The sequence below is a fragment of the Pezoporus wallicus genome, unplaced genomic scaffold (assembly GCF_028554395.1).
Source record: "Pezoporus wallicus isolate ANWC-B61680 ecotype Strahan unplaced genomic scaffold, APGP_CSIRO_Pwel_v1 contig_5958, whole genome shotgun sequence".
Classification (NCBI taxonomy): domain Eukaryota; kingdom Metazoa; phylum Chordata; class Aves; order Psittaciformes; family Psittacidae; genus Pezoporus; species Pezoporus wallicus.
The window spans coordinates 1,434,588-1,462,336 of record NW_026638491.1 but is presented as its reverse complement, the minus strand read 5'-3'; the positions used below and the strand labels follow the sequence as shown (position 1 = coordinate 1,462,336).

The 27,749-nt window shown below is 44.2% G+C and overlaps 1 protein-coding gene across 1 annotated transcript in view; it reads right to left on the bottom strand.

The window, feature by feature from the left end:
* Nucleotides 1–25,459, bottom strand: part of PRR5L (proline rich 5 like) — a 41,329-nt gene extending 15,870 nt beyond the window's left edge. Inside the window, exons 1-4 of the mRNA XM_057410945.1 lie at nt 25,277–25,459; nt 17,767–18,040; nt 16,344–16,424; nt 12,662–12,710 (exon numbers count right to left, since the gene is read on the bottom strand). Of these exons, the coding sequence (XP_057266928.1) occupies nt 12,662–12,710; nt 16,344–16,424; nt 17,767–17,936 (300 nt within the window). The 5' untranslated portion in view covers nt 17,937–18,040; nt 25,277–25,459. The remainder of the gene's footprint in view (nt 1–12,661; nt 12,711–16,343; nt 16,425–17,766; nt 18,041–25,276) is intronic.
* Between the last annotated feature and the right edge of the window lie 2,290 nt (nt 25,460–27,749).

Genomic DNA, 27,749 nt, shown 5'->3' with positions numbered 1-27,749 from the left:
AAAACAAACAAATAAAAAACCCCAACAAAACCACAAAAGCAAACAAACAAAAAAGCCAACAAAATCACACCCCCCAAAAAAAAAACCAGAAAAAAAAACCAAAAAACAAAACACCATTCCCCACACACACACACACAAAAAAACACACAGAAAAAAGATCCCCCACATAAAAAGAAAAAAAAACCCACCACCAAAACCCCCTAATCCATATCCATAGTTCAGTAGTTCAGTCATGAGATAAGGAGGAATGGCCATCCAATTGACCAGTGGTATGTTCTCTTAGTAGCAATAACTGTTAAATATTGTGTAGTTCATACAAGGGAAAAACAATTAATGGTCATGCTTGTAATTAAGGTATATTGGCCCTGCTAGCAGGTGGCTTTGTTTTTTTTCATAATTCAAACCTGAAAATATTCCAAAAATAATGTAGATTTTAGGTTCCTTTTATATTAGTTACAACAAAACCGGAGCATTTTAGGAGCAACACATGGGATGAAACTGTACTATCTGAACCACCCACCCAAGTCACAAAACTTTGACCTTTAGTAGCTCTAGCATAGTGTAAAAGGAATCCTAACTATGTGGTACAGTCAAGCTGTAAACCAATTTCAGCAGTATTATCCAATCCTGTGAGTTTCAGCGCAGGAACACCAGCTGACTTGAATAGTCGTGCGATCAGAGACCGCACTAGAATTGCTATTCTGCACACAGGTGACCATGTGGAGACAGGAACCCAAAGCACTTTTGCATGCAACTTTCTGAACCCACTCACAAACATTAACTGCAGCTGAGAACCTGCTGATGCCAAGAGGTAAAAGCAGATCTCCGGCAATACTGCAGACAGCTTTGGTCTTTGCTGACTCATTCCACGATGCTGATGCCCACCCAGGTTAGCAGGAGTGGAGGGTCCTTTAGCAGGACATGCAACATTAAGAGCCTGGTGGTGCAGACCTCCTCCATGATAGTACCTCACCCTGCTTACAATGGCTCATTCAGGTTTAGGCAAAAAGACATACACGGGGGTGGGGGAAGAGGAAGGCTACTTTCTACAATTTTAGGACTCTGGAATTTCACAGACAAACCCCTTCATCCCCTTCCTGCAGAAGCCTGGGTTGAGAGGAAGAGAAAGGCAGAGTTCCCAGCGAAGCGTGAGAGGAATGGGACTGCCAGAGGATGGGTAAGCCGCTAAGGGAACATGCCTGGGAGACATTTCATCTGGACAATAACAGCAGTGATGAGCAAGTTGTATAAATATGTTCACATGATGATGAAGAAACACTGCAACATTTCCAAACATTATCAACTAATGGAAGGGGAATCTAGCAGAAATACAGGATTTGGAGGGAAATATTAAGCTGTTAGGATCTCTATTTGAATTTTAGATTTGGTCGGCAGAAATAAAATGACACATGTCAGGCGCTGGACAACAACAACAAAAAGACTCTCCAGGGGCAAAAAACAAAACAAAACAAAGCAAACCCAAAACCAAAAAACCCACAAAAATTTGAAAACAGAGGAAAAAGTCTGGAGTGTGAAAATAATTATGAATGGAAAAAAAAAGGAAATATTTTTCTGCATGAGCAATAAGATAATGTTTGGAGTGATTATTAATAAACTGAAAGCATTTGGAAGGACTAAAGCACTTTAATTCTTACTTTTCATCTCATAGCTCAAAGTAATTATCTCTAATATATTGCAAGGAAAATTTACAGCTGGTCTTTAATATCATGTCATTTTAAACTACTATATCATTAAAAAAAATATACACATACATATATGAGAGTGCATTTTCCTTGTGTTTCGCTCAAGAAATACAAATTTCTCCTCTATCTGTACTAGAACATTAAGTATCAATTTCCATGTGTTTCATGAGCACTATGGATCCAATTTTCTACCTGCATTGCTTGCAAGTTAGTATGATTGATGCTTTCTACTTTCAGAGAGTTTTATTTTATTTTTCATCTATGTCACCAAACAAAATATGTATTTGTACACCTTTATGGGCAGCACAGTTCTACCTACTAAAACGAGGTATGTTAATCATTACCCTGTAGTAAAGAATTTATAATGCTCTTATCAATGTATTATCAGTAATTCTATGTGCTAAACAGATCGCTACATCTCATTCTCAAGGTTTCTAAGGAAAAAAAAACAACTTAGCTCCATATAGTTACTACAGATGTTTCAATTATCCTCTCAGGGTGTCCCTTTTCCTGTGGCAGAGACAAACTTAAAAAAAAAAAAATAATTAAACTAACCACACTTAATTTCCCTTCTCCCCATCTTAAAATTATCTGGATCTTTTACTCATCTGTCTTTTCTGCTGAAATCATAGGCTTAGAAATGGATTCAATCCCAACATTACCCCCTCAGATCAGGCCAGACAGGTAAATTTTCATTAAAGATCCCTCCAGCATTTGCTGACAAATCAATAAAATCCAATAAACGCAACCACAGCAGAGGTCTGGAGCAGACTGTGCCCAGATTACAAGTCTCGTTTTACTGCTTTAACCCTGGTTGCCAGAGGCAATGCAGAAGTAGAGAGCTAAGAAGAAAAAGAAACCTTATTTATCTTACTTATTGCAAGCAAGACCAGATAAAGATGCTCACCAAGTAAGCTTGAAGGATGCATTTATGTGAAACCCCACCACGTACATGCAGTTGAGAAATTCACAGAGATATTTCGCAGCACATTGAAGTGGGCTTCTGAAATCTCACAGGTTGAAAACCCCTTTCTTTCCTCAATGCAGAAAACCACAGTAGCTATTTCAGGTATACCACCAAGAAGTGCACCTAAGACAAAGCCTTTAAAAAGCGAGTTGTCAAATGCCCCAAGTTTTGGAAGGCAGGATTCAAAGGTCCAGAAGAATACTTCATTTTTAACTCAACAAAGAGGAACGTAAGTTCCAAAAACTGAAGCCAGCCACATAAAACATAGACACTTTCCAGGTAATTCCTTCTTTTTCCTCACACAGATATTTCCCCCTTTCCTCCCCTGTAGAAAAACTGAGGCAAGTTTCTTCATCCATACCCAGAGGAGCCATTCCAACTCCTCCAGCACAACTAGAGGTGGAACCCACCCCAGGCACAGCAGCTGGGGCTCCTCTCCCAAACCAGTGGTGGTGAGGACCTTATTCCTACCCTTCATAAGCTGGTCATCCCCAACAAGGAGACCCTTCTTGTGTGGACATTCAAAATAGTACCTCCTTGACTTTGCTGAAGTCTCAGCAGTGTAATAGGGCAAAAAGGAATTCTCCTGCTAATCCAAAAATATAACTATTTCAAAATAAGCCACTACTCTTGGGGAAAATGCTTACATGAACACCCATGTAAGTACAGACATGTTTTGTTTTCCTTTCATATCGCCAAGCTGAACATGGCCAATATGACATTAAAAAGGCACATTAAAATGCACAAATTAGTAGCAGTTAACCAAACAGAAACATAAGCTTGGCACAGGAGTAAACTGACCCAGAGCAAACTCAAAATAATTGGCCCCATTTTGCTGGATGAAAAAAAAATCAGGTTTTCTTCCACACATTATGGGATTTCTGAAATGCAACCCTCTCTTCTAGCCAACTTTTTGTTCTAGCATTAAACTATGCTTTTACAGACTCTATAGGCACATAGCCACTGTTTCTTGGATAACCCAATGTTAATTTTAGGAAAAAAGCATTACCCAACCTTCCCTGGCAAATTATCTTCCACAAAGTTATTGCCAGTTGCACAGAAACCTACATCTTGGCAGTGTTTTAACAAATGCAAACCTGTATGAGCTGCAGCATCTCATACCTGACGCATCCCCTCCACCCTTTAACTCCAGAAATAGGGGAAACAGTGACAGAAGCAAAGAGATCATTTCAATCCTACATAGCAAACAAACTGCGAGATAAATAACATCCTAAAATGACTCTTCTAGAGACAGCTAAAAAAAGAAAGTAAGAAGAGTGAGGCAGGGAGAGTAAGAAGAGCAGACCAGGCAGACCAAGTATGCAGCACTGCTATCATCTGGACCACAATGTGCCAAATCATAAAATCATAGAATCAACTAGGAAGGTAAAGATCAAGTCCAACCACTACCCCAGGACTGCCAAGACCACCATTAAACTATGTCACTAAGGGCCTTGCCTACGCAGTTTTTGAACACTTCCAGGGATGCCTTAAGCCACAGCAACCAGGCACAATTTTGACTGAATCACAGGCATCTAGAAAGCCGATGCACACAGGGTGTCCCTGCTGCCACTGTCACCCAGGACTAGGTCCTCTCTTGGCTCACAGTAACATGGGCTGAGCTGCTGGGTGGACTCCATCTGTGATAATGAAGCTGGGCAGTTGCTATGGAGTCTTTGGAGCTGCCCCATGAAAGCTCAGTCCCAGAAAGTGCCAGATGAAGCAGAAGTAATTAACAGACCTGCATGAACAGGGGTTCCCAGACAGCAAGGAGAAAAAAAAAGATAATAAAGAGCAGCTTGATCAGAAAGAGTATTGGAGACTGTCCTGGGTTCAGCAGTAGCAGTCTTTTTTCCCCTTCTTGGTAGCTGGTGCAGTGCTGTGTTTTGACTTTCGGCCTGGGAACAGAGCTGATAGCAATGTTTTGGTTTGGCCAAGGGCTTTGTGAGCCTCATGCTCTGCCAGGGAGGAGGGGAAGCCAGGAGGAAGCAGAGACAGGACACCTGACCCAAACTGACCAAAGAGGTATTCCATACCACAGCACGTCATGCCCAGGAGGTAACTGGGAGTGAGCCGGAAGGGCTGTGAGACGGCAGGGTTGGAGGAGGTATCGGTTGGTGCTTGGTCAGGCTGAGGGGGGCAAGTTATCGGTCGGCTGGTGGTGAGGTGTTGTATTCTCTTCCCTTGTTATTTCCTTTATCATTATTATTATTGGTGGTAGCAGTAGTGATCTGTGTTATACCTTAGTTACTAAACTGTTCTTATCTCAACCCGTGGGAGTTGCATTCTTTTCGATTCTCCTCTCCATCCCTCCGGGAGTAGGGGGAGGGAAAGAAGGGGGGGGGGTGAGTGAACGAGTTACCTGACTGGATTTAAACCACGACAGAGACATACATCTGAACTCTACAAATTCCACAAGTGTGAATGCTCTCTCCTTGTGCAGAAGCCAAGCTGCTGAAATCACTAACAGCAGGCATGGGATAGCACTTTGCCAGAGAAGAGCTAATGCTACCTTTATACAGCAATAACCATCACTCCAATAACCCACAACACTATTTCCTTGCCTTGCTGTGAAAGATGCAGTAGAAACCTGGAACCAAGTAAAGAAATGTCACACATATCAAATTTTTCTCTTTGACTAACCAGGACAGACAGACAACATGGCATTTTCAGCTGTTAGTATGGCTTTACACATCACAGAATCACAGATTGGTTTGGGTTGGAAGGGACCTTAAAGCCCATCCAGTTCCAACCCCCTGCCATGGTTTTGTTTTGGTTTTTTTTCTTAGGTGTTAACCCCTTTGCATGCAGTTATCTGCATGAGTCATATCACAGAATCATACAATCACAGAACAGTTTGGGTTGCAAAGACCATCTATTTCCAACCCCCTGCCACAGGCAGGGACACCTTCCACTAGACCAGGTTGCTCCAAGCCCCATCCAACCTGGCCTTGAACACTGCCAGGGATGAGGCAGCCACAGCTTCTCCGGGCAACCTGTGCCAGGGCCTCAGCACCCTCACAGGGAAGAAATTCTTCCTGATGTCTCATCTCAATCTCCCCTCTGTCAGGTTAAAGTCATTCCCCCTTGTCCTGTCACTATAGGGCCTTGTCAAAAGCCCCTCTCCAGATTTCTTGTCAGCTCCTTTAGGCACTGGAAGCTGCTCTAAGGTCTCCCCAGAGCCCTCTCTTCTCCAGGCTGAACAAGCCCAGCTCTCTCAGCCTGCCTCCAGAGCAGAGGTGCACCTGCCTTTGGTGCATCTCCACGGGCTCCTCTGGACTTACTCCAACAGTTCCACGCCCCTTTTGTGCTGGAGGCCCCAGAGCTGGATGCAGAACTGCAGCCTTTTAAAGGAGAGCAAGCATCTGGAGAGATGCTGTATGGGTTGGAGTCCCAGAAAGATGCGTAGTAGGGACTTTAGCAAAAGATTTATGTTGCCACACCAATATCTTGGTATTCCGACTTTACTCGATACCCCAGCGATACCAGTGCTCACACCCTGTGGTTGTGCATACAAACAGAAAGCCAGGCCTGATTCTGAGTCAGGGCTCGTCAACTCCCACGGCTCCCCACTGCAGCGGGTGGGAAATTATATAACAGATTCACTTCTGGTTTTAAGACATCAAAGCTCTCACTGGATTATATGAGGAAATACATCCCACTTGGCAACCCTCACCAACCAGCTCTGCCAGTGTAGGCAGTGGATGTCAGGCTGGAGAGGCACAAACTCCAGCTGTGTGACTTTCTGCATCTGCAGCCCAAAGGTGCTGGGAGAGGTTACAGTGCTTGGGTCTCTCCTCCTTGGGAGAAGACAGTTTGGAGTTAAACACATAAACCAAGCAGTTCTGCTAAAGTGGTCAGTTGTGAAATAGCTAACATTTCCATTTTCCCCCATGAGTTTCAAGATTAACAAGCCCCAAGAGAGTGAAAAGAAACAGTTTATCCTTTCCAAAGGTGAGGGGATTTTCTTAGGCTGTTTGCAGAAACAGGAAAATAATGCATGAGTTGGGTTTTTTTCAATGCATCGATTTTCTCCTATGGAGACAGGCTCCAGGGGGACCTTAGAGCAGCTTCCAGTGCCTAAAGAGGACAAGAAATCCAGAGAGGGGCTTTTGACAAAAGGCTGTAGGGACAGGACAAGGGGGAATGGAGTTAAACTGACACAGGGGAGATTGAGATTAGACATTAATCAGAAGTTCTTCCCTGTGAGGCTGGTGAGGCCCTGGCACAGGTTGCCCAGAGAAGCTGTGGCTGCCCCATCCCTGGCAGTGTTCAAGGTCAGGTTGGATGGGGCTTGGAGCAACCTGGTCTGGCAGAAGGTGTCCCCGCCCGTGGCAGCGGGGTTGGAACTGGATGAGCTTTAAGGTGCCTTCCAACACAAACTATTCTGTTATTCTATGATTTATCAATACTTACTAGTTTTACATTTCAAAAATTTGTCCACAACCACATGGTCAGACAGCATGAAAATGAGGGTAGGTTATCTGAATCATAGAACAGTTAGGGTTGGAAAGGACCTTAAGATCATCTAGTTCCACCCCCCTGCAATGGGCAGGGACACCTCACATTAAACCATGTCACCCAAGGCTCTATACAACCTGGCCTTGAACACCACCAGGGATGGAGCATTCACAGCCTCGTTGGGCAGCCCATTCCAGTGCCTCACCACCCTTACAGTAAAGAACTTCCTTATAGCCAATCTAAACTTCCCCTGTTTAAGCGTTAACCCATTACCCCTTGTCCTATCACTACAGTCCCTAATGAAGAGTCCCTCCCCAGCACCCTTATAGGCCCCCTTCAAATACTGGAAGGCTGCTATGAGGTCTCCATGCAGCCTTCTCTTCTCCAGGATGATCCACAAAATGATGGCGTACATCCATCCCAGGGCACCCCCAAGTCTCTCCTTGGTGCCCCATGTTCCCCAATGGTGGAGATGTGCTGGAGGAAGAGAACCTGGATGCACAGGGGAGTCACAGGGGAGCCTCACCCTGCACAGGACTGAGCTGCTTCGGCATGTGCTTTTCCTGGTCATCCCAAGGGGCAGGGCTGGATCCAGCTCCCCTGCAGCAAGGGTGGGGACTAAAGTCCTGGTCTGCAGGGACCCTCCCCTGGGGCTCAGCCCAGCCTCTCCTGGAGGGGATTGGGGCATGAAAGAGGAAATACCAAAGGTGCTTGGCTTTGTGAACTGCTGCTGGTGTTCTTGGGGCCCTCACCTGTCTCCCTGTATCACCCTGTGGCCCTAGTTGTCACTCAGCAAGGGAAGAGTGGAAAGGGTGTCCTAGGAGTGGAGTGTGGGATTTCAGCCTGGAGTGGCTGGTGACAGTGCTGGAGACAGTGCGTGGAACCCTGGCTCTGCCCTTGCTGCTGCAGTTCTGTCCATAAACCTGCTCCCCTTTGCCGCTTCTTCCCAGGAGGGCAACAGAGGCCAGTCTACCTCCACTGAGCCCCCCAGTTCAGAAATGGACACCCCGCATGGGGTAAGCTCAACACTGGATCTCAAGGAACCAGGGACACAGTGCAGACACCCTGGCAGAGAGACAACCACTTTAGGGACACAGAGTGGAGCTCCTACCACTCAGCCCTCCAGCCCACAGAGAAGGCCTGGAACTTGCAATATTTAGCCCAGGAGCTCACGGAGAAGGCCTTTGTCGTGGTTTAAACCCAGTCAGGTAACTTGTTCACTCACTCCCAGTGAGTGGTGCCGAGCTGACAACAATCGAGGTCCGTGTCCGTCTCCCCCCGCCCCCGCACCGGGGCTCTCCCCTTCCCCGCTCCCGGAGGAACGGGGAGGAGGATCGAGAGAGTGCAACTCCTACGGGTTGAGATAAGAACAGTTTAGTAACTAAGGTATAACACAAATCACTACTGCTACCACCAGTAATAGTAATGATAAAGGAAATAACAAGGGAAGAGAATACAACACCTCAGCACCAGCTGACCAATAACTCGCTCCCCAAGCCCGACCAAGCTCCGACCGATACCTCCTCCAACCCTGCAGTCTCCCAGCCCTTCCGGCTAACTCCCAGTTACATCCTGGCCATGTCGTGCTGTGGTATGGAATACCTCTTTGGTCCGTTTGGGTCAGGTGTCCTGTCTCTGCTTCCTCCTGGCTTCCCCTCCTCCCTGGCAGAGCATGAGGCTCACAAAGTCCTTGGCCAAACCAAAACATCCTTGTTATCAGCTCTGTTCCCGAGCTGAAATCAAAACACAGCACTGCACCAGCTACCAAGAAGGAGAAACATGACTGCTACTGCTGAACCCAGGACAGCCTTGAGATTCTGTCATCAAAGAAACGACTCCATGGAGAAAGTTTTGGCCTGCTCCACCCACCCAGGTCACCAACCCAATGAAAGAGGCTGGAGCTGCTGGCACCCAGACCACCAACCCAGGGATGCAGCCCAGAAAAAAGGTTGCCTGGGCAGACCTCGAGGAAGCAGGGACTCAACCAGTAGCACCGAGCTTCAGCACTGATCCCAGGGCTACCAACCAGCTGCAAGAGCTGTACAGGTCCTTGGAATAATTTTATAGATGCCTTGGAGAAGTCCTAGTCACAAATACACCCTATTCCTCCAAATCCCAGCCTCTTACCTTCCACAGCCACAGGACTCTTTCCTGTTGCAGTTCAGCTGACCACCAGAGGACTAACCCAGCAATGAGAGCAGATGATGCCCTGCTGGGTTACTGAGCAGGGGGGTGGTTACAAAGTGCCCCTTTTCATCAGCAGGATCAGTTTATGGGCAAAATCAATACTGGAAAACCTGCAGTGTGAAGCATTGTTTTAAGGCAGATCCACAGACAATATTACGAGTCTCAGCTACCTGGCAATTACACTTAGACTCTGATCCAAGGAGATCGCTTGTATATATGAGTTGCTAAAGCAGCAGATTTATAAACACAAATCTCCTTCAGAATGATACATGTGAGTTCTCACAAAAAAAAAAAAAATAAAAAAAAAAACAAAACAAACAAAAACAAAAAAAACTTTTACAGGAATTACATTTCTCTTTCAAATACAAAACAGACCCAGTAACTCTGGTATGACAATGGTTTGGTAGCAGAGAAAGGCTGCCTAATCCCCATCTGCTTCCTAAACTTTCCTTTAGCAACTTCAGGAGCTAAAACTTGGTAATTTGCATGAATGTCGGTGAAAAGGACTGGTGAGTAATCAAGTTGATCACAAAGGTAGAGGTATCTCACTATAAAAGCTCTGCTCCATTTTAGTCTTAAATATTCAGTGGTTAGAAAAATTGTGTTTGTAAAATATACACAATGGAAGAGCCAGAACTCTTAAAACAATGGAAAATGTGATTTTAAAAATTATCCAAGTAGCTCCTGTTACAAGTGCTGTGGCATAAGGAATGGAAAACATTCAAGTCAATTTATCCCATCTAAATATGACTTGATCCAGTTAGTTGCTTTAACTGCTGCTAGGATATTTAAAACTACCTGGTTACACAAGAGAGCAGGTCCTTAAGGGTCCATTTCTGGCCAAGAGAACAGTAAACCTAGTTCTCAGGAGGGCTTTTCAGTGGACTTTAACAGATGAAGGAGGAAGTCGCTGCCAGAAGATTCACTTCCACTCCACTTCCCATCCTGATGACCTGCTCCCATCACCTCCCCCATGTCAGAAGTGATGAGTGCATGTCAAAGGAAGTAGCTAAAAACCTTTTTTCCCTCCCAAGGTTATTTTTCAGCCACATCAGCAGCCTGATTCAACTGCTCATTTTGGTGGCCATATTGCTGTAAATCAGCCAACATCAGCAGTGAAACTGAACCCACAGACAAATGAAATAATGTTGTCAGCCCTTCTTTGGCACATGAATAGTCTTTCCCCACTCCACAGCCAGAGGATTTCTGAGTAAAGACATTTAGGAGGGAGTGGTAACTTTCTTCAAAAATTCTTCCCTGTGAGGGTAGTGAGACACTGGCACAGGCTGCCCCGAGAAGCTGTGGCTGCCCCATCCCTGGCAGTGTTCAAGGCCAGGTTGGAGCCTGGAGCAACCAGGTCTAGTGGAAGGTGTCCCTGCCTGTGGGAGGGTGCTGGAGCTAGATGAGCTTTGAGGTCTCTTCCAACCCAAACAAGTCTGTGATTCTACATTTCTATGATCATATGCCATTTGATTCTATGCCATGTGCTGTCAGTCTAGAATCAGAACTAAGTCTGCACCATAGTTCACAGCACAGAAAAAAAAGTTCATTTCCTGCAATAGCCTTTATTTCAGTTTGTTTCACGACTTGCCACCACCAAGAGTTTTGCTTCAGGCTAAGCTGGATGGAAACCAAGTTACTACTTTCACCACTGAGAAAAAAAGACATAAAGAAAATCCTAGAAATCAAATTTTAGTCCCAGCAGCTTCAGTGGGAGAACAGCAGCTTCAGGTGAAGCATGATAGAAGAACAAACTCCAAGGTGAGTGCAGCCAGGGCCTTGCATTGCATGCTTTCAAAGAGCGATGCCACACAAATATCCCACCTCCAGCATGAGTCTCTTCAGTTGTCAGTTCTACTTCCAAGAAACATAAGGAGTCTCAGTTAAAGCCACTAGCCCCAGTGTGACTGTGACAGCCTGGAGGTTTACAGCCTGGAAAAAGAGAACAGCACATTCGAGCCCCAGTGCTGCAAGCCATCTGGTCCCCAGCAGTCACTGGTTCCTCTTGTGCTGCAACAAGGTGCAGCTGTGTCTTACTCAGTGCTGGAAGCCACCCAGGCCTCTTTCAGTACACTCTGAATTTTCAAAACCAGATAACAGCCATACGTCAGCACCTCACATCCCTTGGGACTGTGCTAAGCTTTGGCTTATGGGTGCATGAAGTTTCTTCTGGACATTTTCTGCTTATTCCAGCATTGTACACCATGCCTAACACTGGGTACCTGATCAAGACCTTTCAGATTTCAATTCACCACATATATTTAGTTACAAACTTTTCTTTGCCTGTTTTTCAATTAGCAGGAGCAGTAGCAGATTTCCACTTAAGCCAGCACTTTGGGCTATGGGTGCAACAGCTTTTCTACCAGACCGCCCTCATGGTCTAGGCAACATCCCACCACTCAGCAGCAGCAGCAGCCTCTGCAGAAAAGGACTTGTGCAGATAGGGTCCAGAGAAGTGAAACATAACTCCCCTGCGGTAGGAGTTTCTTTCTCACTTGATAGAAGTCATGTACTCTAATACTGATAAGAAACAACATTAGTCTGCCCCCCCTAAGCACAATATGCAGCAGTACTTCCCCTTCAAGAAGTACTGAAATTCTCTCAGTGAAGAAAATGCTCTTGTTTTCAGGAGCGTCCTCCTTTTCTTTTTTTAATCAACACTACACTGAACAACTTAAAACACTGAAAGCTATGAGTGCTCTCCCAAAAATCATCCAACACACTTTCATGTAATTATATTTGAGCCTCTATCTGGACAGTGTCAGCCAAAGGTAATAACATTTATTCACATTTGTGACTGCTCAGGTCTTTCCTTCATCCTTCATCTTACACTTGTTTGCAGGCTGCATTTATATTTGTGGCACTAAAAGGCAAATAGTACCCGGGCTGATTTCCTGCTGATAGGGACTTCCTTCTTTGCCCTCCCCCTAGTCCTCCCTAACAGACATCCATTACTTTTTCCCTTTTGCCAGCCCCTGCTGCAGAAAACCTACTCCTGAATTCTCTGTACTAGACAAATAAGATGAAAAAAAAAATGTGGAAGGTAACCCATCTTCTTTTAAAAGTTCAAGTGAGTTCCTTCTTGACCTTGGCAGGCTACTTGCAGCCTTTTTGAAGCACAAAGGAAGATTACACTTAAGTTAGCACATACACCGATAAATATGATTACTCCCAAAGCTACATGGCCCACATTCAGAATGTCCAGAACTTCATCATCTTCTCTAGGAAACCAAAAATGGACCTTGTAGGCTATGTGCATATCAAAAGGACTCCTGATTTTTTTTATAGGCTAAAAAGCTGAAAGAAGCAAACCTTCAAAGCAAGCAAGCAAATCATGTAATACCTGAAAGTAATCTGTGATGAAGGATCCAAGTTCACTCTTCAGCAGCCGTCTGTAGACAGAAGGAATGCATCCATGAAGTAACAGCCATCCCTGGTAATTTCTTACAGGCATATCCACATGTTGCTACCGGTTTTACCAAAGATACATGAGTATATGGGAATGTGTTATTTTGGCCACGGTTAAATTTTTTTTTACATTTAGATATATACTCTACAAGTGCCCACAAAGGCTATTCTCATATTATGAAATTATGGAGGAATTAAGCAGTTTCCCTGAAGGCCTGTATTTATAAGCCATACATATAGAACAAGAAAAAAAAAAAACCACATTTACCCCCTGAATGCACAGAAAGTTGGGAAGACAATTTAAAATTATTTAGTTTGAAATTCACATTTTTTTCTGCTTTTGTTTAAACAAAGACACCTTTCATTTCCCTAGAGATAGTCTATCTGTCTTGGAAGTAGGGAGAGGAGCAATGAAGTAACAGAAGCTGCAGCTTCCTCATGACTACCACATGTAAAAAATAAAAAGAGAGCATATTTTTCAAGAAAGAAATTGTAGAAATTTAACAAGAGGTGTTTTAAATGGTGTTTCATGACAGGAGAAGCCACTCCAAATGAGTATTTCTGACAAAAACTTTTGGATTTTAAAACAGGCTGTGGTAAAAGTTTTAAATTCTAACAGAGTTGTATTTCAAAACCCTGATATAAAAATCAGGGTTGTTTTACAGCAGAAGCATTGGGGAAAAAAAAAAAAAAAAGAAAAAAGAAAGAAAAAAAAAAAAAACAACAAACCAAAACCAAACCAACTTACAGAATTCAGTACATTTGCACTTCCAGCTTTCAGCGACTAGGAGCTTAAATTCTGTAGCAGGAAATTCTGCCTAAATTTAAAAGATGCCCAGCACTTTCCACTGCAATACACTGTATTCTTTTTCCTGTTCAAAGAATTTTGCTTTATACCAATGTGAAGTATAATCAAGAGTGCTCAAAACCAGCCTTTGAACGAGGGACCATCAAGTTCTCAGGCTGGATTCTTACCAACAAACTCCACCACTTTTTCCTAATCTTTGCTGAAAGTCAATTTTGATAGCAACTTTCCCCCCTAACCACTTTGTAACGCTTCTTATCCACTAATTTGCATGCCAACAGGCCTTGACTCTTCCTCAGAGAGGTTCTATTTCCCCCACCCATCTCAAAGCACATTTCTATTTCTGTGAAATAGATAAACCAGAGAAGTCTTTGGGGCCCTGGCTGCCAGAAGGTCTTCTACTGGCTTTGGCAGAATCCATGGGCTCTCTATCAGCTTATTGACAAGCCCACTGCAGGACAGTATACCAACAACCAGAGGCTTGCACCTTAGTCAGAGCTCAACAGAAAGGTCTCTTCCTAATCACCGCTAGGTCACCTCCTGCTTCCCGAAATCCCATCTCCTGATAGCACTTTTTAACAGTTCTTCTTGCTGTGACAACTGACTTTCAGGGCAGAAATAAAGTATCCAGTGAAAAGATATTAAATCACAGCGAGATTACTTAGTGGCAGCAATCCAGAGCAAAATGTTACCTTGTGCTTGTCTCCTTGTCCTGTCATTACTGTCCTACTGTAAAACTCTCCTGCATTTCCCACAGTCAAATAACTAAGCTCTGTACACAATCTGCCAAGGCTCCTGAAGCACCTAGCATTACTAACTTCCCCCAAGAGAGGAATGGGTAACTGCAAATACAGAAAATGCACCAGCTTGACCTCAACACCCAGAGTCACTGTGTGCAGGTGTGCATGCATACATACATACATGAAGTTGCATGCTGTTTGCTCCTTAGATGAACATTATTGAGCTACTTGAATATTCAAGTGCCCTATTTAAAGAATGACATTTGGAGATGTAACCAATGCTCAGAGCACCTGCAGACACATCAATCATATATTTCAAGGTGAGTGCTCCCAAGGGCTGCCTGGGAGTGCCTGTCCGTGGAAAAGGGCATTTCTACTTCCACCAGCAGCACTGTTTACAAAGTGCACACAGTTCACAAAGCACCTCCTGCTCTTCACACAGCTCCCAACACTTCAGTAACCAATATGAAGAAAGCATGGTCCAGTCCCAGAAGCCAAGCCCAGGCAACATGTCTCTTCTGCCTGGTGTACTGCTCCCTGCAAGGGTGGGAAGGAATAATAGAATCACAGAACAGTATGGGTTGGAAGGAACATTAAAACTCATCCGGTTCCAGCCACCCTGTCACAGCCAGGGACACCTTCCACTAGACCAGGTTGCTCCAAGCCCTGCCCAATCTAGCCTTGAGAACTGCCAGGGATGGGGCAGCCACAGCTCCTCTGGGCAACCTGTGCCAGGGCCTCACCACCCTCACAGGGAAGAACTTCTTTATATCTCATCTAAATCTCCTCTCTGTCAGTTTAAATTCATTCCCCCTTGTCTGTCCCTACACCCTTTTGTCAAAAGCCCCTCCCTGAACTTCTTGTCAGCCCCTTTAGGCACTGGAAGCTGCTCTAAGGTCTCCCCAGAGCCTTGTCTTCTCCAGGCTGAACAATCTCAGCTCTCTCAGCCTGTCTCCAGAGTGGAATTGCTCCAGCTCTCAGAGGATCTTTGTGGAGAATTAAGACTGCTCCAAGTACTTAAACCTAACTTGAGGACTTCTGACCTGATCACACTAAAATAGTACTAAAGCATGAGACAAACATTGCCCTCACTCAGCTCTCAGAAGGAATTATATTTAACTTTCACCTTTGGGACCAGACCAAGTAGGAGAGTTCATACTCTGCAAGCTGCATTGATTTTGAAAGTAGGGAAGGGAGTAGTTTAGACTGATGCTGAGTATGTGCTTAGCCTAAATTGCTACTTGAAACTTGGCACTCAGGAAATCTGCCATAGGAATTGAGAGGTGGAAGGCGGTAGACAGAAAAGGAGAAGCAGAGACCTATATAACAGCATTCATGATGAATGAATATGGATGTAGTGGGAAAGAGAGAGGGAGGAGGAACTACATCCATGAGCTCTGACAATGCTCCTCTTATCAGCACTTGGAACCAAGAGTAAATTGTTCTTTATTTACTTTACAGACCTATCTATGCTAACCAAACTTTCCAAATAATCAGAACGAAACCACATGCTAAAAAAATATAAAATACTTTCAATCATCACCAGCATCAGTGTTGGAAAATATTTGTTAGGCCTTAACTTCTTTATATCTTGAAGCTTAGTATTTTCAGGTCTTGGCCTGCAATTACGATGTGGAGATCAAGCTTTTATATGAAATGTTGTGTTGTGCCTTCATTTTAAAGACTCCACATTTCTGAGAAACTCAGGTTTAGAGAAGACGTTATTACCACCCTGAATCCCCTGATAAAAATGTGTAAAAACAGCCAGAAGAGCCAAACACCACTGGGAAGGACAAAATCCTTGTAGTCCGAGTCAATACACATCCTGTCCTTGGTGAAGCTATGCATCCACACAAGTCAGAGAAACATTATCCAAGTGCCCTATGCCATTCACTGCACCTCATAGCAAAAAAAAAGAATTAAGACTGAAATCCCCTAACTGTGCTTAAGTTTGCTTCGATTCCTGCTCCTTCCACCAATATCCTGTAATTGCTGTTCTGCAGGGGAATAAACACAAGAAACACCAAACAAGCAGCGACAAAAATCCCTTCTCATGCATTTCAGCAACCTACCTGATATTTTCATTGAGAGTGTAAAGTTCATTATTCTGCAAGCCTCCCCCTTTGAACACATTTATCACTGCTGTTTGAACACTGCCAAAAAAGAAATGAGACAGTACAACATCCATAAATAACAGCCAGCAGTGTGATTTAACACAAGAGTGCAATGTGAGCTAGCCACCAAAAGCTGAGTGCTTGCAATAGGGTGGAGAGGTTAATTGCACTTAAATACTTCCCCTCTTTCTACTCTGGAAATCACTCTTATTTACCTACATTTCTCACAGGAGATGGAGCAAAACCAGCATCAACTTGTGCCTAGAGCAAGCAAGGGACAGTCATTACAGGGACACTGTTCACAAAGAACATGTTCATACTAGATAAATCCTTCACATGACTGTTTAGGGGATCTAAGGGACTTTTTACAAGGACCTGTAGTGACAGAACAAGGAGGAATGGCTTTAAACTGACAGAGGGGAGATTTAGATCAGACATGAGGAAAAAATTCCTCACTGTGAGGGTGGTGAGGGCCTGGCACAAGTTGCCCAGGGAAGCTGTGGCTGTTGCATGCCTGGAAGTGTTCAAGGCAGGGGGCTGGAACTAGATGACCTTTAAGGTCCCTTCCAAACATCAGTGAAGAATTTTTTCCTAATATCTCATCTCAAGCTCCCCTCTGTCAGGTTAAAGCCATTCCCCCTTGTCTTGTCACTACAGGCCCTTGTCAAAAGACCTTCTCCAGCTTTCTCTTCAGCCCCTTCAGGCACTGGAAGCTTCTCTAAGGTCTCCAAGGAGCCTTCTCTTCTCCAAGCTGAATAAGCTAACTCTCTCAGCGTTTTGTGTGACACTAGTAAGCTGAGCTAGGTGAGCAAGAGAGGGGTCTGCAGAGCACAGAGCTGGTGGCAGAAGGGAAGCTCGAAACACCCACTTTTGGTAGCAGCAGACCATTAGATCAGATTGGGACATTTCACTCCTCATGCTACATGTTGTTTTTCCCATTGCCACTGCTGCATGATGCACACTGCAGACAGGATTTGGCTGTAATACGAAGTGCTGGTAGAAGCCACAAGCTTAGCAGTTGTCAGAGGAAATTGACTGTGGTAAAAGCTTCATAATATGCAGATAAATGCCTATTGTGCATTAAGAAACTGGTTATTATTACACTGCTAGGATGCATTTTCCTAAATAGTACTTAAAAGATACAACTGTTAACAAAGAGCACTTCTGTTTTACTTCAAGACGTTACCTCTGAACAACTCTGGCCAAAAGGAAGGCTGAACACTACTAGGTCTACTTTTTTTACCTCCACAGAGGCTTTCAATGCCAGCAAAGCTTGGGCATCCAAAAAATTCATGTGTGCTTACAAACAGGCAAGCTTCACCATAAACAGTCTGAAGCATGAAGGTAAGACATGCATGGCTCTTATCAGGGGGCTGCTCACCTGTTCCAGGCAGAGTTGGAGCTGAGCTGCAGGGCCTGCCGGGCTGCCTGGAACCGTGGTAGATCACTGAGGACCGGAGAGCTCATGAAGCGAGGTCGGGGCCTTCTTAATGAACCCATCTTGTGGAACTGGAGAGTAAAGGATGGAGCCACGGTGAACCCTCCAGTCATAGGATCAGCTGGAGCAGAGTAGGGCCGTCAGAAAGTCTCTTCTTTTGAAGATCCAAATGTTAGTCTCAGAGATGTCAATGAATCTTCAAAATCTAGGACTTCTCCTGGAGCAAAAACAAAGAGTCAGCCTTGGACTAGCAGCCCCCCATGGGGTCAGATTGTGACATGAACACACATCGCAAGGTGATGAAGCAGTCCCGCAAGGCAAAGAGAAAGGAAAAGAGCAAGACAGAGAAAGGAGCGGTGAAATATCCTAACCTTTTAACAGCAAATTTGGGCAAATCTTCTGCGCTTTTCAACAGCAGTCCCATTTCCCATCTTGCCCCTTAAATAATGACCCAACACAGCCAGCCAGAAATACAAGCATCGTCTCTCTTTCCATTTCAATTGGCAGAGATGCAAGAACAGAAGTGCCTGAACATTTCTGCTGGAGGCACCTTACAAATACCTTTAAATACAGTTAGCCATTCAGCCTGTATAAAACACTAGAAACTGGAGAAAGAGAAAAGTATTTCACCAGAAAGGAATAAAAGATTAACAATAGAAAAAAAAGATGCACATTGCCTGCTTTTTTGGGGAAGTGTTGTGCAAGGGCATACACCCACTCATTATCAGTCCATTACTATAAAGGATACAATAAGGCACTTCTGCAAAAGAGATCTGACAACTGGATTACTTTGAGAGTAATCAGGACTTTGTCTTCTACAGAGTGAGAAGTAATTGCTAGGCCAAATACAAAATGCCCATATTTTCCACTCTGATAATCTTCTCCATATAGACAAATATGTAGCCCCAACTAAATCACAAAAAAAACTTTGGCAAAGCTCTTTTGAAATCTTCCCACTACAGATGAATACAAGCAGCCAATGTAGTTGGATCTGGAGAACGGAGATGTGGGAGAAATGAGAAAGGTGGGTGGGAAAGAGTTCTGTAACTGAACTGCACATGAGATGCAAGATCATTTCTTTTCCACCACATCTTCAATATGACATGAAAACAGAGGTGATCAGCCAAAGAAATGTTGTCTATCTGCATAGTGCTTCTAATACAACTACTCCCCAAATCACATGTAGGAGAACAACTTTCTTTCCATCCGCCCAGCCCCGTTTCATGCTGAGCTCACTCTGCTACCCCACCTCTGCACAGCCTCATTGATCCTGATAAACCCCCACGAAGCTCTCACAAGCTCTTGCTATGCCACAGATACCATGCACCCCACCGCTGAGGAAGTTAAAACACCTCGGTTTCAAGGCCCCAAAACGTGTAATACTGTCACTCTTGGTCATATACAAGAATTAAATATGGTGGTTATTCCCCCACAAATTAAATATAGTTTGCACAGGTATCTGTGGAACTGGAACATGGCTACAAGTGCAACCTTCTTCTATCTTTAGACAGCCACCGGCTGTCTTTGGAGATGACAAAGCCCTGACAGTCCTTCGTGATATGAGCTTAGTCTTGACTGTTGCTGTTTGAAAGGGCAGTAATCTGTTGATTCTGTGGCTGTCCTGTTCCAATTAAAAAAAAATAGTGATAACTTTTAGAAATGAAGAATAAATGTAAACTAATACAACCAGATCAGCAGAGTCCTCTGTGTACATTTTGAAGTAACAGTTCATTAGACATGGCCCACACATTTTCAACCTGCCATCAATTTCTCTATTGTCAATTTTAACTACATCAGAAATCATCAGAGGATAAGAGCCACAGCACCTTGGAAAGTCAGGGGCAGGCTTTTCTTACAACACACTAAAAGGTGCCTGGGAGGCAAAGTGTACACATAACAGATGCTTCTGTTGCAAAACCAGTGCTTGTGCCAATGTTTGTAATCTCATAGCTCCAAAAGTGACAGGGTAAGGAGCTGAGTAAGTGAGAGGTCACTTCTAGCAGGGCAGTAAAATTTCTAGCGTAACAATTTTTATACCAGGAAAACAGCATATATTTTTCATAGTTATAAATGCAATACAACTGTTACTTTATAGAATCACAGAATCAGAGTGCTTTGGGTTGGAAGGAACCTTAAAGCTCACCTAGTTCCAACCCCCTGCCATGGGCAGGGACACCTCCCACTAGACCAGGTTGCTCCAAGCCCCACCCAACCTGGCCTTTAACATTTCCAGCTCCTCTGGGCAACCTGTGCCAGTACCTTACCAGCCTCATAGGGAAGAATTTCTTCATAATATTCTTCACTAATATTCACTGACATTGTCCTCCTAGAGGCCTTCCGTCCAAACTCCCTCACATCTACAGTCTCCTCTTCCTAACATTAAAGCTTCTTAGAACACCAGCAAATACAACCTACTGCTAATAATCACAGTCCTATTATTTATCAACCACAGAACTAGAAAAAACTTTACAGAGAAGCAATTATTATTTTTCCCCTTTTATATGGAGTGAAGAGAGATACCAGTGGGCAGCATGCTCTAGGCACCAAGCAACACTCTTACCACTGATTATAAAAAGCATGAAGACCTGAAAATTGAAGTGCATCAACTGCATAAGAGATACAACCTCACCAAGGTATCTCTCACTGTCATATGCTCCAGCTGCCAGGGCAATGCTTTATGGGGGTTTCAAACCCCTTGATATCTGATATGTCCTAAAACACTCTCTATTCTTCTCATTTCTCTTAATGACCCTACTTTTTTGGGAGAAAATGCTTATCATAAGTGTGTCAAAGAGAGATGGATTGATCTTTCCCTTTCAGCTGCCCTACCCCCGGTCTTTGTTTTCTTTTATCTTTGATTATTACCTCAAAACCCAGCTCTCTCTAAACCTTCCACATCTCTAACAAGGGAGATATGTTAATCCATGTAAAAAACAGGTCTTTGAGTGAGCAAGCTTTTCAGAACTAGAAGTCAATGTTCTCAACTGGGGGATGATGAGTCAATCTGACAACAATGTTATTTCATCCACTTGTAATTCATCACATCTGAGTAAACACTTTAAGGATTAATCTGAATCTTTAAAGAGAAGAATCAAGCATGGAGACAAATCCTTTTCCAACACACACACAGATACAGGCATTTATAAAAACATTACAGTCATCAAGCTAGATTTTTTTATCCTTTGTTTCCTCTTAACCATGAAAACAAACAGAGAAATCATTATAAAATGATTTGATGAAAAGACCTTTCCCTCCCAACAGACCATAATACATATGACTTTCTGGATGAAAAGCAAGATCAGGCAATATACCTCTATCAACTGATCTCTACTGAAGAAAGAATAACCAAAAGAAAAAGTTGACAGCAAATGCTCCAAGTTATGAACCCTCATGATAATCTTGAGCCAAACAAACAAAAGCCCATGGTAACTAAGATTTAACAAAAAAACAGACCATTTTCAATTCTTGTGATGCCTTTTCTGCAAGACACAGAACAACAGCCACATATGGAAGTGACAGAGCAGCAAAAACTGCAACTGTCATTGCTCCTTAGAGGAAAACCTGCACCAGCACTACTTCACACCAAATTCAGACGAAAAAGCCACTAGTCAAAAAGTAAATTTAAAGCAGATGGGGGGAAAAGTAACTTTAAAGCAAGAGAGCAAAGAGTGGAGAAATCACAGGATCCCCACAGAAGTCGTTGATGCCCCATCCCAGCAGCATTCAAGACCAGGTTGGATGGGGTTTGGAGCAACCTGGTCTAGTGGAAGGTATCCCTACCCATGGCGGGGAGTTGGAACTGAATGAGCTTTAAGGTCCCTTCCAACCCAAATCATTCTGTGATTATATGAAACAAGCATTTCGCAGGTCTCCTGAAACACAGCATCAGAGAATGTGGTGTTATCCAGATATAAGTGATATTTTGCTATTTAAACATTGTTTAGTGTTAAAAGAACAGCCCCTTCATGAAGAAACATATACACTTGCCCATTTTTCTCTCCTTTATATGTTTTGTGCAATTGTGCATTGATGAGCCATTACTATAAACCACACAAACTGAAGATTGCAACACACATCAGATTTTTTAATGATTGTGTGGAAGCAGCAGAATCTTAAGAAAATTCCCTGCTGTACTAGGCCTGCAGACCCATGATGAGTGGTTTCATTTTAACTCAGACACAAAAATCTGCAGAGAACCATCCAGCTTTTTGTTACCTGATTCTCCTTGTAAATCCTTAACAAAGTACGTGATTGGCAAAATCCTTGATTCAAGTTCAACGGACAAGATCTGAAAACACTATTTCTGACCAAAATTACCCATTTATTTGCTACGCAGCCATACTGAGAAGTAGAAAAGCAGCCTACAACCTGTAACTTCAAATCTTTATGGTCATCACAACTGCACATACATGAACTTAGTTTATATTCTAAGAAAACACAACGCTTTCAGTTCCTCTTATTGCTCAGTTTCTTAAAAATAAACAAAGTCTGCTTTTTAGAAAGACATGATCAAAATCAAGGTTTATTCCATAACTAACAAAGGTCCTACATGTATGTCAGAAGTTACTGAAAGCAAGAATGTCAATAATTTTGGAGGCAGTCTGGGGCCCAACCTCATGCTATGGGCCTTCCTACACCCTCATCCTTTCATGCCTTCACACTTTTGGAAATCTGTCTCTGGAAAACTTTAGTGCTTAATTCACATCCCATGCAAAACAATAGGCATCTAAATATAGAAGTTGTAGCTGCCCCATCCCCAGCAGTGTTCAAGGCCAGGCTGGAGAGTGGTTGGAGCAATTCGGTCTAGTAGAAAGTGTCCCTGCCCATGGCAGGGGGATTGGAACTGGATGAGCTTTAAGGTCCCTTCCAACCCAAACCATTCTATCATAATGTGCCACGCAGAAGCATGGAGGGAGGGGGAAACATAGTTTCGGAAGCAAAAAAGTTGTATCAGTCTAAATGTAATGACACTTTTAATTTTCTAGGAATGTTAATCAGATGATGGATACACTTCATCAAATAAAACACTGGCAACTGCAATTATTTTAGGAACTATCTCTGCTGCCACTATAATGACAATCTCTCTGTGCTTTCTTGCTCTCATTCTTTTTTGGTTTTTTGTTTTCACATTCCTGTTGCTGTTATTTAAACCATGAGTATCCCCCAAATTTTTAACCCTGGGACTACAAAGCATGGCAGCTACGTTGCCTGCCGATAGTCACAGCCTACCCTCAGCCAGCTCTAGCATAACTGAGGTTTTGCTAAAATCCTTAGCACAATCTTCCACCCTCTGAGCTGCACTGAGGCCCATCTTGTGTGTTCAGTACGGTTATTATGCTCTACTGAGCAAGCCCTGGAACCCAGCACATACTCAGTGTATATTTATACTTTAATTCACATCAGGAATAACAGTGAGTACAAAGGTCATACACTATGGGAAAAATAAATCCACAAATACTACAGGCAGCTAGAAAAGTCACATGAAAATTGAACACAATGAAATTAATTACAAATGATTACATTCTAGTACTTATTTCCCTGCTACTTCTAAGTCCTTAATGATACATTCAAGTCCCATTCCTTCACTCTTTCCGTAAGAATGGAAGCTACATGTACTTATTTCTCAGATAAAAGGATAAATATCTCCCCTAGTCTGTGTCTTTGGTTGCTCAGAATTTAAGGAACTGAAACTCTTCCAAAAGGGATTGAGGAGTTGGTAAACACCACCTGTGTTCCAGCTGAACTTCGAAGATGAACATTAGAAATCTTATCAGTCTCAACTGATATCAGATGGCCCGTAAACACACTGCATACAAATAATTACAAAGAATTTTATATTGAAGACTGAAGAAAAATGTGAAACTGTTACCTTAACTTTAATGTAAAACTGACAAAATGAAATATTGTTATTAAACTGACATATCAAAAAAGACTCCCACATGGGCATGAATTTCCCTGTCTCCCCTTGGCACTACCCCTTGGAGGTGCCATCCATGCAGATCCCAGTGCAATACACTGTACCTGACTTGACAACTACTTCAATCAGAGATTCAGGATCTACCCGTCACAGGCAACCACAGAAGAATCCACATCTGAAAAACATTTTTTCTGGCTTCACCAAAAAGCAGGTTTGGTGCTCAAGCCCAAGTATTTTCCTCCCTCTGATATGTTATAGAAGTCCATGGCACTAAAATCTTTGCAGGAATGCCATATGTGGTCTATGAAGTGTGTATCAAGATTGCACGATGTCTTAGATTACTGTGAAATTTTAATTTAGAATCATAGAACCACAGAATGGTTTGGGTTAGAAGGGACCTTAAAGCTTATCCAGTTCCAATCCCCTTCCATGGGCAGGGACAGCTTCCACTAGACCAGGTTGCTCCAAGCCCCGTTCATGGGGCAGCCACACCTTCTTTGGGAAATCTGCGCCAGTGCCTCACCACCCACTAATACATGCTAAATGCTAACAAAGTTCTTCACAGGCTTTACAGGACAGACTTTGAACCCTGTGTAGGTGGTTTCCTAGTTTCAGAAAAGACAGTTTATCAGGACAGCACAGCGTCTTGTCTCTGCTGATGATACCGTTAGGGACTACTGCACAGCTCAACTGTGGCAATCTGGGTTAGAAAACACTACACACCAGCTTCTGTGTTTTGTGCATGTTGCCTCACTGTGACATAAGATCTTGGGTATATACATTAAACATGCATGCATATATACCATGATACACATGATGTAAGCAGCTCTTGATAACTGATCCAGGTAGCAATGAGTTCTGCATAACTGAAACCCTTCACACCACAAAATTGCAGCATCACCTATAATAAGCTCAGCACTTGTTGCTGACAAACAAAAACATCCCTCCAGTTGAGATAGCCCACTTCCATGAACAAACTGTCATATGACTGGAAAACACAGGGGTGAAAAAAATACAGCTGTGCTCTGGGCATTTCTTTTGAGGAAGGACAACCAGGATCTGTGCTGAATGGCAAGATGCGTGGCTGATAGCCCACAGAGAAGAAGGCAGCAGAGGATGGGTTTGGCAGCTGAAGGAACTGAAAAGTAGGTTATGGCTACGAAAAGGAAAAGGACTGTGAAGATTCCTGGGGCAGAGAGGCTCTGAGCGAGAGTCAGGGAGACAAGGGTAGCGTCATCACGGGGGATAGGCCAGAGGGAAGAGGGAAAGGGATGGGGCTACCATTCACTTTACTAGACAGGCGGCCTGGTACTCACAGCTTTTGAATCCTCTCGCTGCAGCTACGTGCTAGATCAATTTATTTAGAGAAAGAGGGAAGACGAAAAACCTCTTTCCCTTCACCCCCGGTTTCAGAACTATTGTGCCTTCTGAGCGGGGAAAAGGGTTAGATCGAGACATTTCGTTTGGAAATGACTCACTCGGCAGCTCTACGGAGCCGGAGGGTCTGTTTTTTATATTTTTAAAAGGAGAACTTACCCAGTTTTATGCCCGCGCTTTGCTCCAGAGGCACGGCCAGGTCGGGGGACCGCCTCAGCCCGCTCTTTCCCGCAGGACACCACCGGGTAAGCTCCCCCTTCGCATGGCCAACGGCTCCCTCCTGCTGTCAGCACCGCTGCCAAGCCGCCGCACTGCAGCCCCCTCGGAGGGGAGGCAGGCGGCAGGCCGCGCCCCACCGCGCCAAGCAGTAAGGGGCGAGGAGGGGCCGCTCCGCTACCGACCGACGGACCGACCGACGGACCGACCGACGGACCTGCTGCCTCTTGTCGCCGCGATCTGGCGAAATTGCCACCAGCCGGCCAGGATTTTACACTTCCTGGCCGCCGGCCAGCCTTTATTTTTACAATCTGCCTCTTACTGGCTCCTCCCAGCACAGACAAAAGGCTGCCGGGCCGGGCTAAGCCCAGCCGGGCCGGGCGGAGCGGGGCCGGCCTCAGGGGGCTGCATCCCCCCGCGCTGAGGAGTTAGGGGAGCCCGTCCCGGTAGAGTCAGTAAGTTTAAATTCTTCTGACCTTTAGCGGAAGAGAGGATAAAGGAAAGAAAAGGAAAGGAAAGGACAGAGGAGCTCCGAGGCCCTTCCCCGGGGCAGGGCAGGCTGGCCTGGGCTCCGTGGGGCGTACCCACAGCACCGGCGCGGGGTCGATGCTAGGGGGTCTCGCCGAGTCGGCCGAGAAGTCACAGAATCACAGAATGGTTTGGGTTAGAAGGGACCTTAAAACTCGTCTAGTTCCAACCCCATCATGGGCAGGGACACCTTCCACTAGACCAGGTTGCTCCAAGCCCCGTCCAACCTGGCCTTGAACACTGCCAGGGATGGGGCAGCCACAGCTTCTCTGGGCAACCTGTGCCAGGGCCTCACCACTCTCACAGGGGGGAAGAACTTCTGCCTAAGAGCTCATCTCAATCTCCCCTCTGTCAGGTTAAAGCCATTCCCCCTTGTCCTGTCACTACAGGCCCTTGTCAAAAGCCCCTCTCCACATTTCTTGTCAGCCTAAAGGCACTGGAAGCTGCTCTCAAATGCTGGACCTGTCAACAACTCCTTCTCACAGGCCTGTCTTGGGCACGAGATTTGCCTTCTGACTGAGCTACAGATAAAGAAACGTGTTATGGCCAATAAAATGTGCAGCATGGGGAAGTGGATGTGCTGTTGGAAAGATAGGGCTTCTTTTATTTTGATCTCACAGTTCAAGGTTCCTCTGGCAGCCGCAGCCCCATGCAGTTTGCTCTGTTGGGCTGTCAGTCTACAGCAGTATCAGGCAGGAAACCGCTGAAAGAAAAAAACACATGTAATTGGGGTCCATAAGGAGATGAAAAAGCTGCAACTAGTTGCAATCAGTGAGCAGTTGCCTGGAATGTCTAACTCAAACTGTAATGCCAGCTTTTGGAGAGCTACTCATTAAGTTAATGATCTGAGATTTTTAAGTCTTTAAAGGAGACAGACCAAATGTGTAAAATAGTATCATTTTCTCTAGCTGCTTAAGAGGCTTTTGTGAATTAGTTGATGAATTGTAGTGCTGCTGCTTGGTAATCCACTAAAATGCTCATTAAGAGAAATCAAATTGTAACTTTACAACAAAGTTGCATCTTAAAATGAGGAAAGCTGATGCTGCTCAGGGGGGGACAAGATGATGAAGGGGTTGGAACTCTATGGTCTTTACGATACCTCCCAAGCCAAACCATTCTGTGATTCTATGATTCATACAAAAGCACACTTCCAGCCCCAGAATGATGTGGCATATGATGAGAGTTGATACCTATCCAGCCATAAAATATTAATTCATCAGTTAATCTACTAACAACTAAAAGTGAGTATTTTCATTCCTTCTGCATGCATTTTTCAAACTAACACTAACATTTCAGGGACAGTGTTGCTGAAGTATAGTTTCAGTGGTGGTCTCAGCTTGCAGCTCATGATATAGCTGGGAAGTTTCCACCACTATGGATAGATTGACAGCAGAAGCAAAGATGTGATTGATCATAGTTGAACTGTTCTCCATGGGCAAGCAAAGGAATGTGCGGGTGATGAGGATGGTGACCTGACATACCTGCTCAGATGGCACCCTCCAAGGGAAATTCTCAGAAAAAAACAACAACAAAACAGCACACAAGTTGGAATCTTTCCCCAAATTTTAACTCACATGGTTAAGAGTTAAAACTTGACAATACATTTCAGGTGTGGGACACATACTTGCACATGCAGACTTGTGGAGCTCTGCATTTAAGAGCAGAAACCCATCATAGCCATGTGGTTTCAGCTTCAGGGCTACCACCTAGGGACCTCACCGCTACAACACAGACTTAATGTGACTACCCTGATGATTGGCTGCACTCCCACTTGTGGAATAACAGGGAGGAAAGAGCTGAACATACCCATGCCACTGCACTGGGAGAAAGGGGGAAGTTCCCTTTGATTTTCACAACAGGAAGAAGTGAAGGTTCTCTGAAGAGTCCT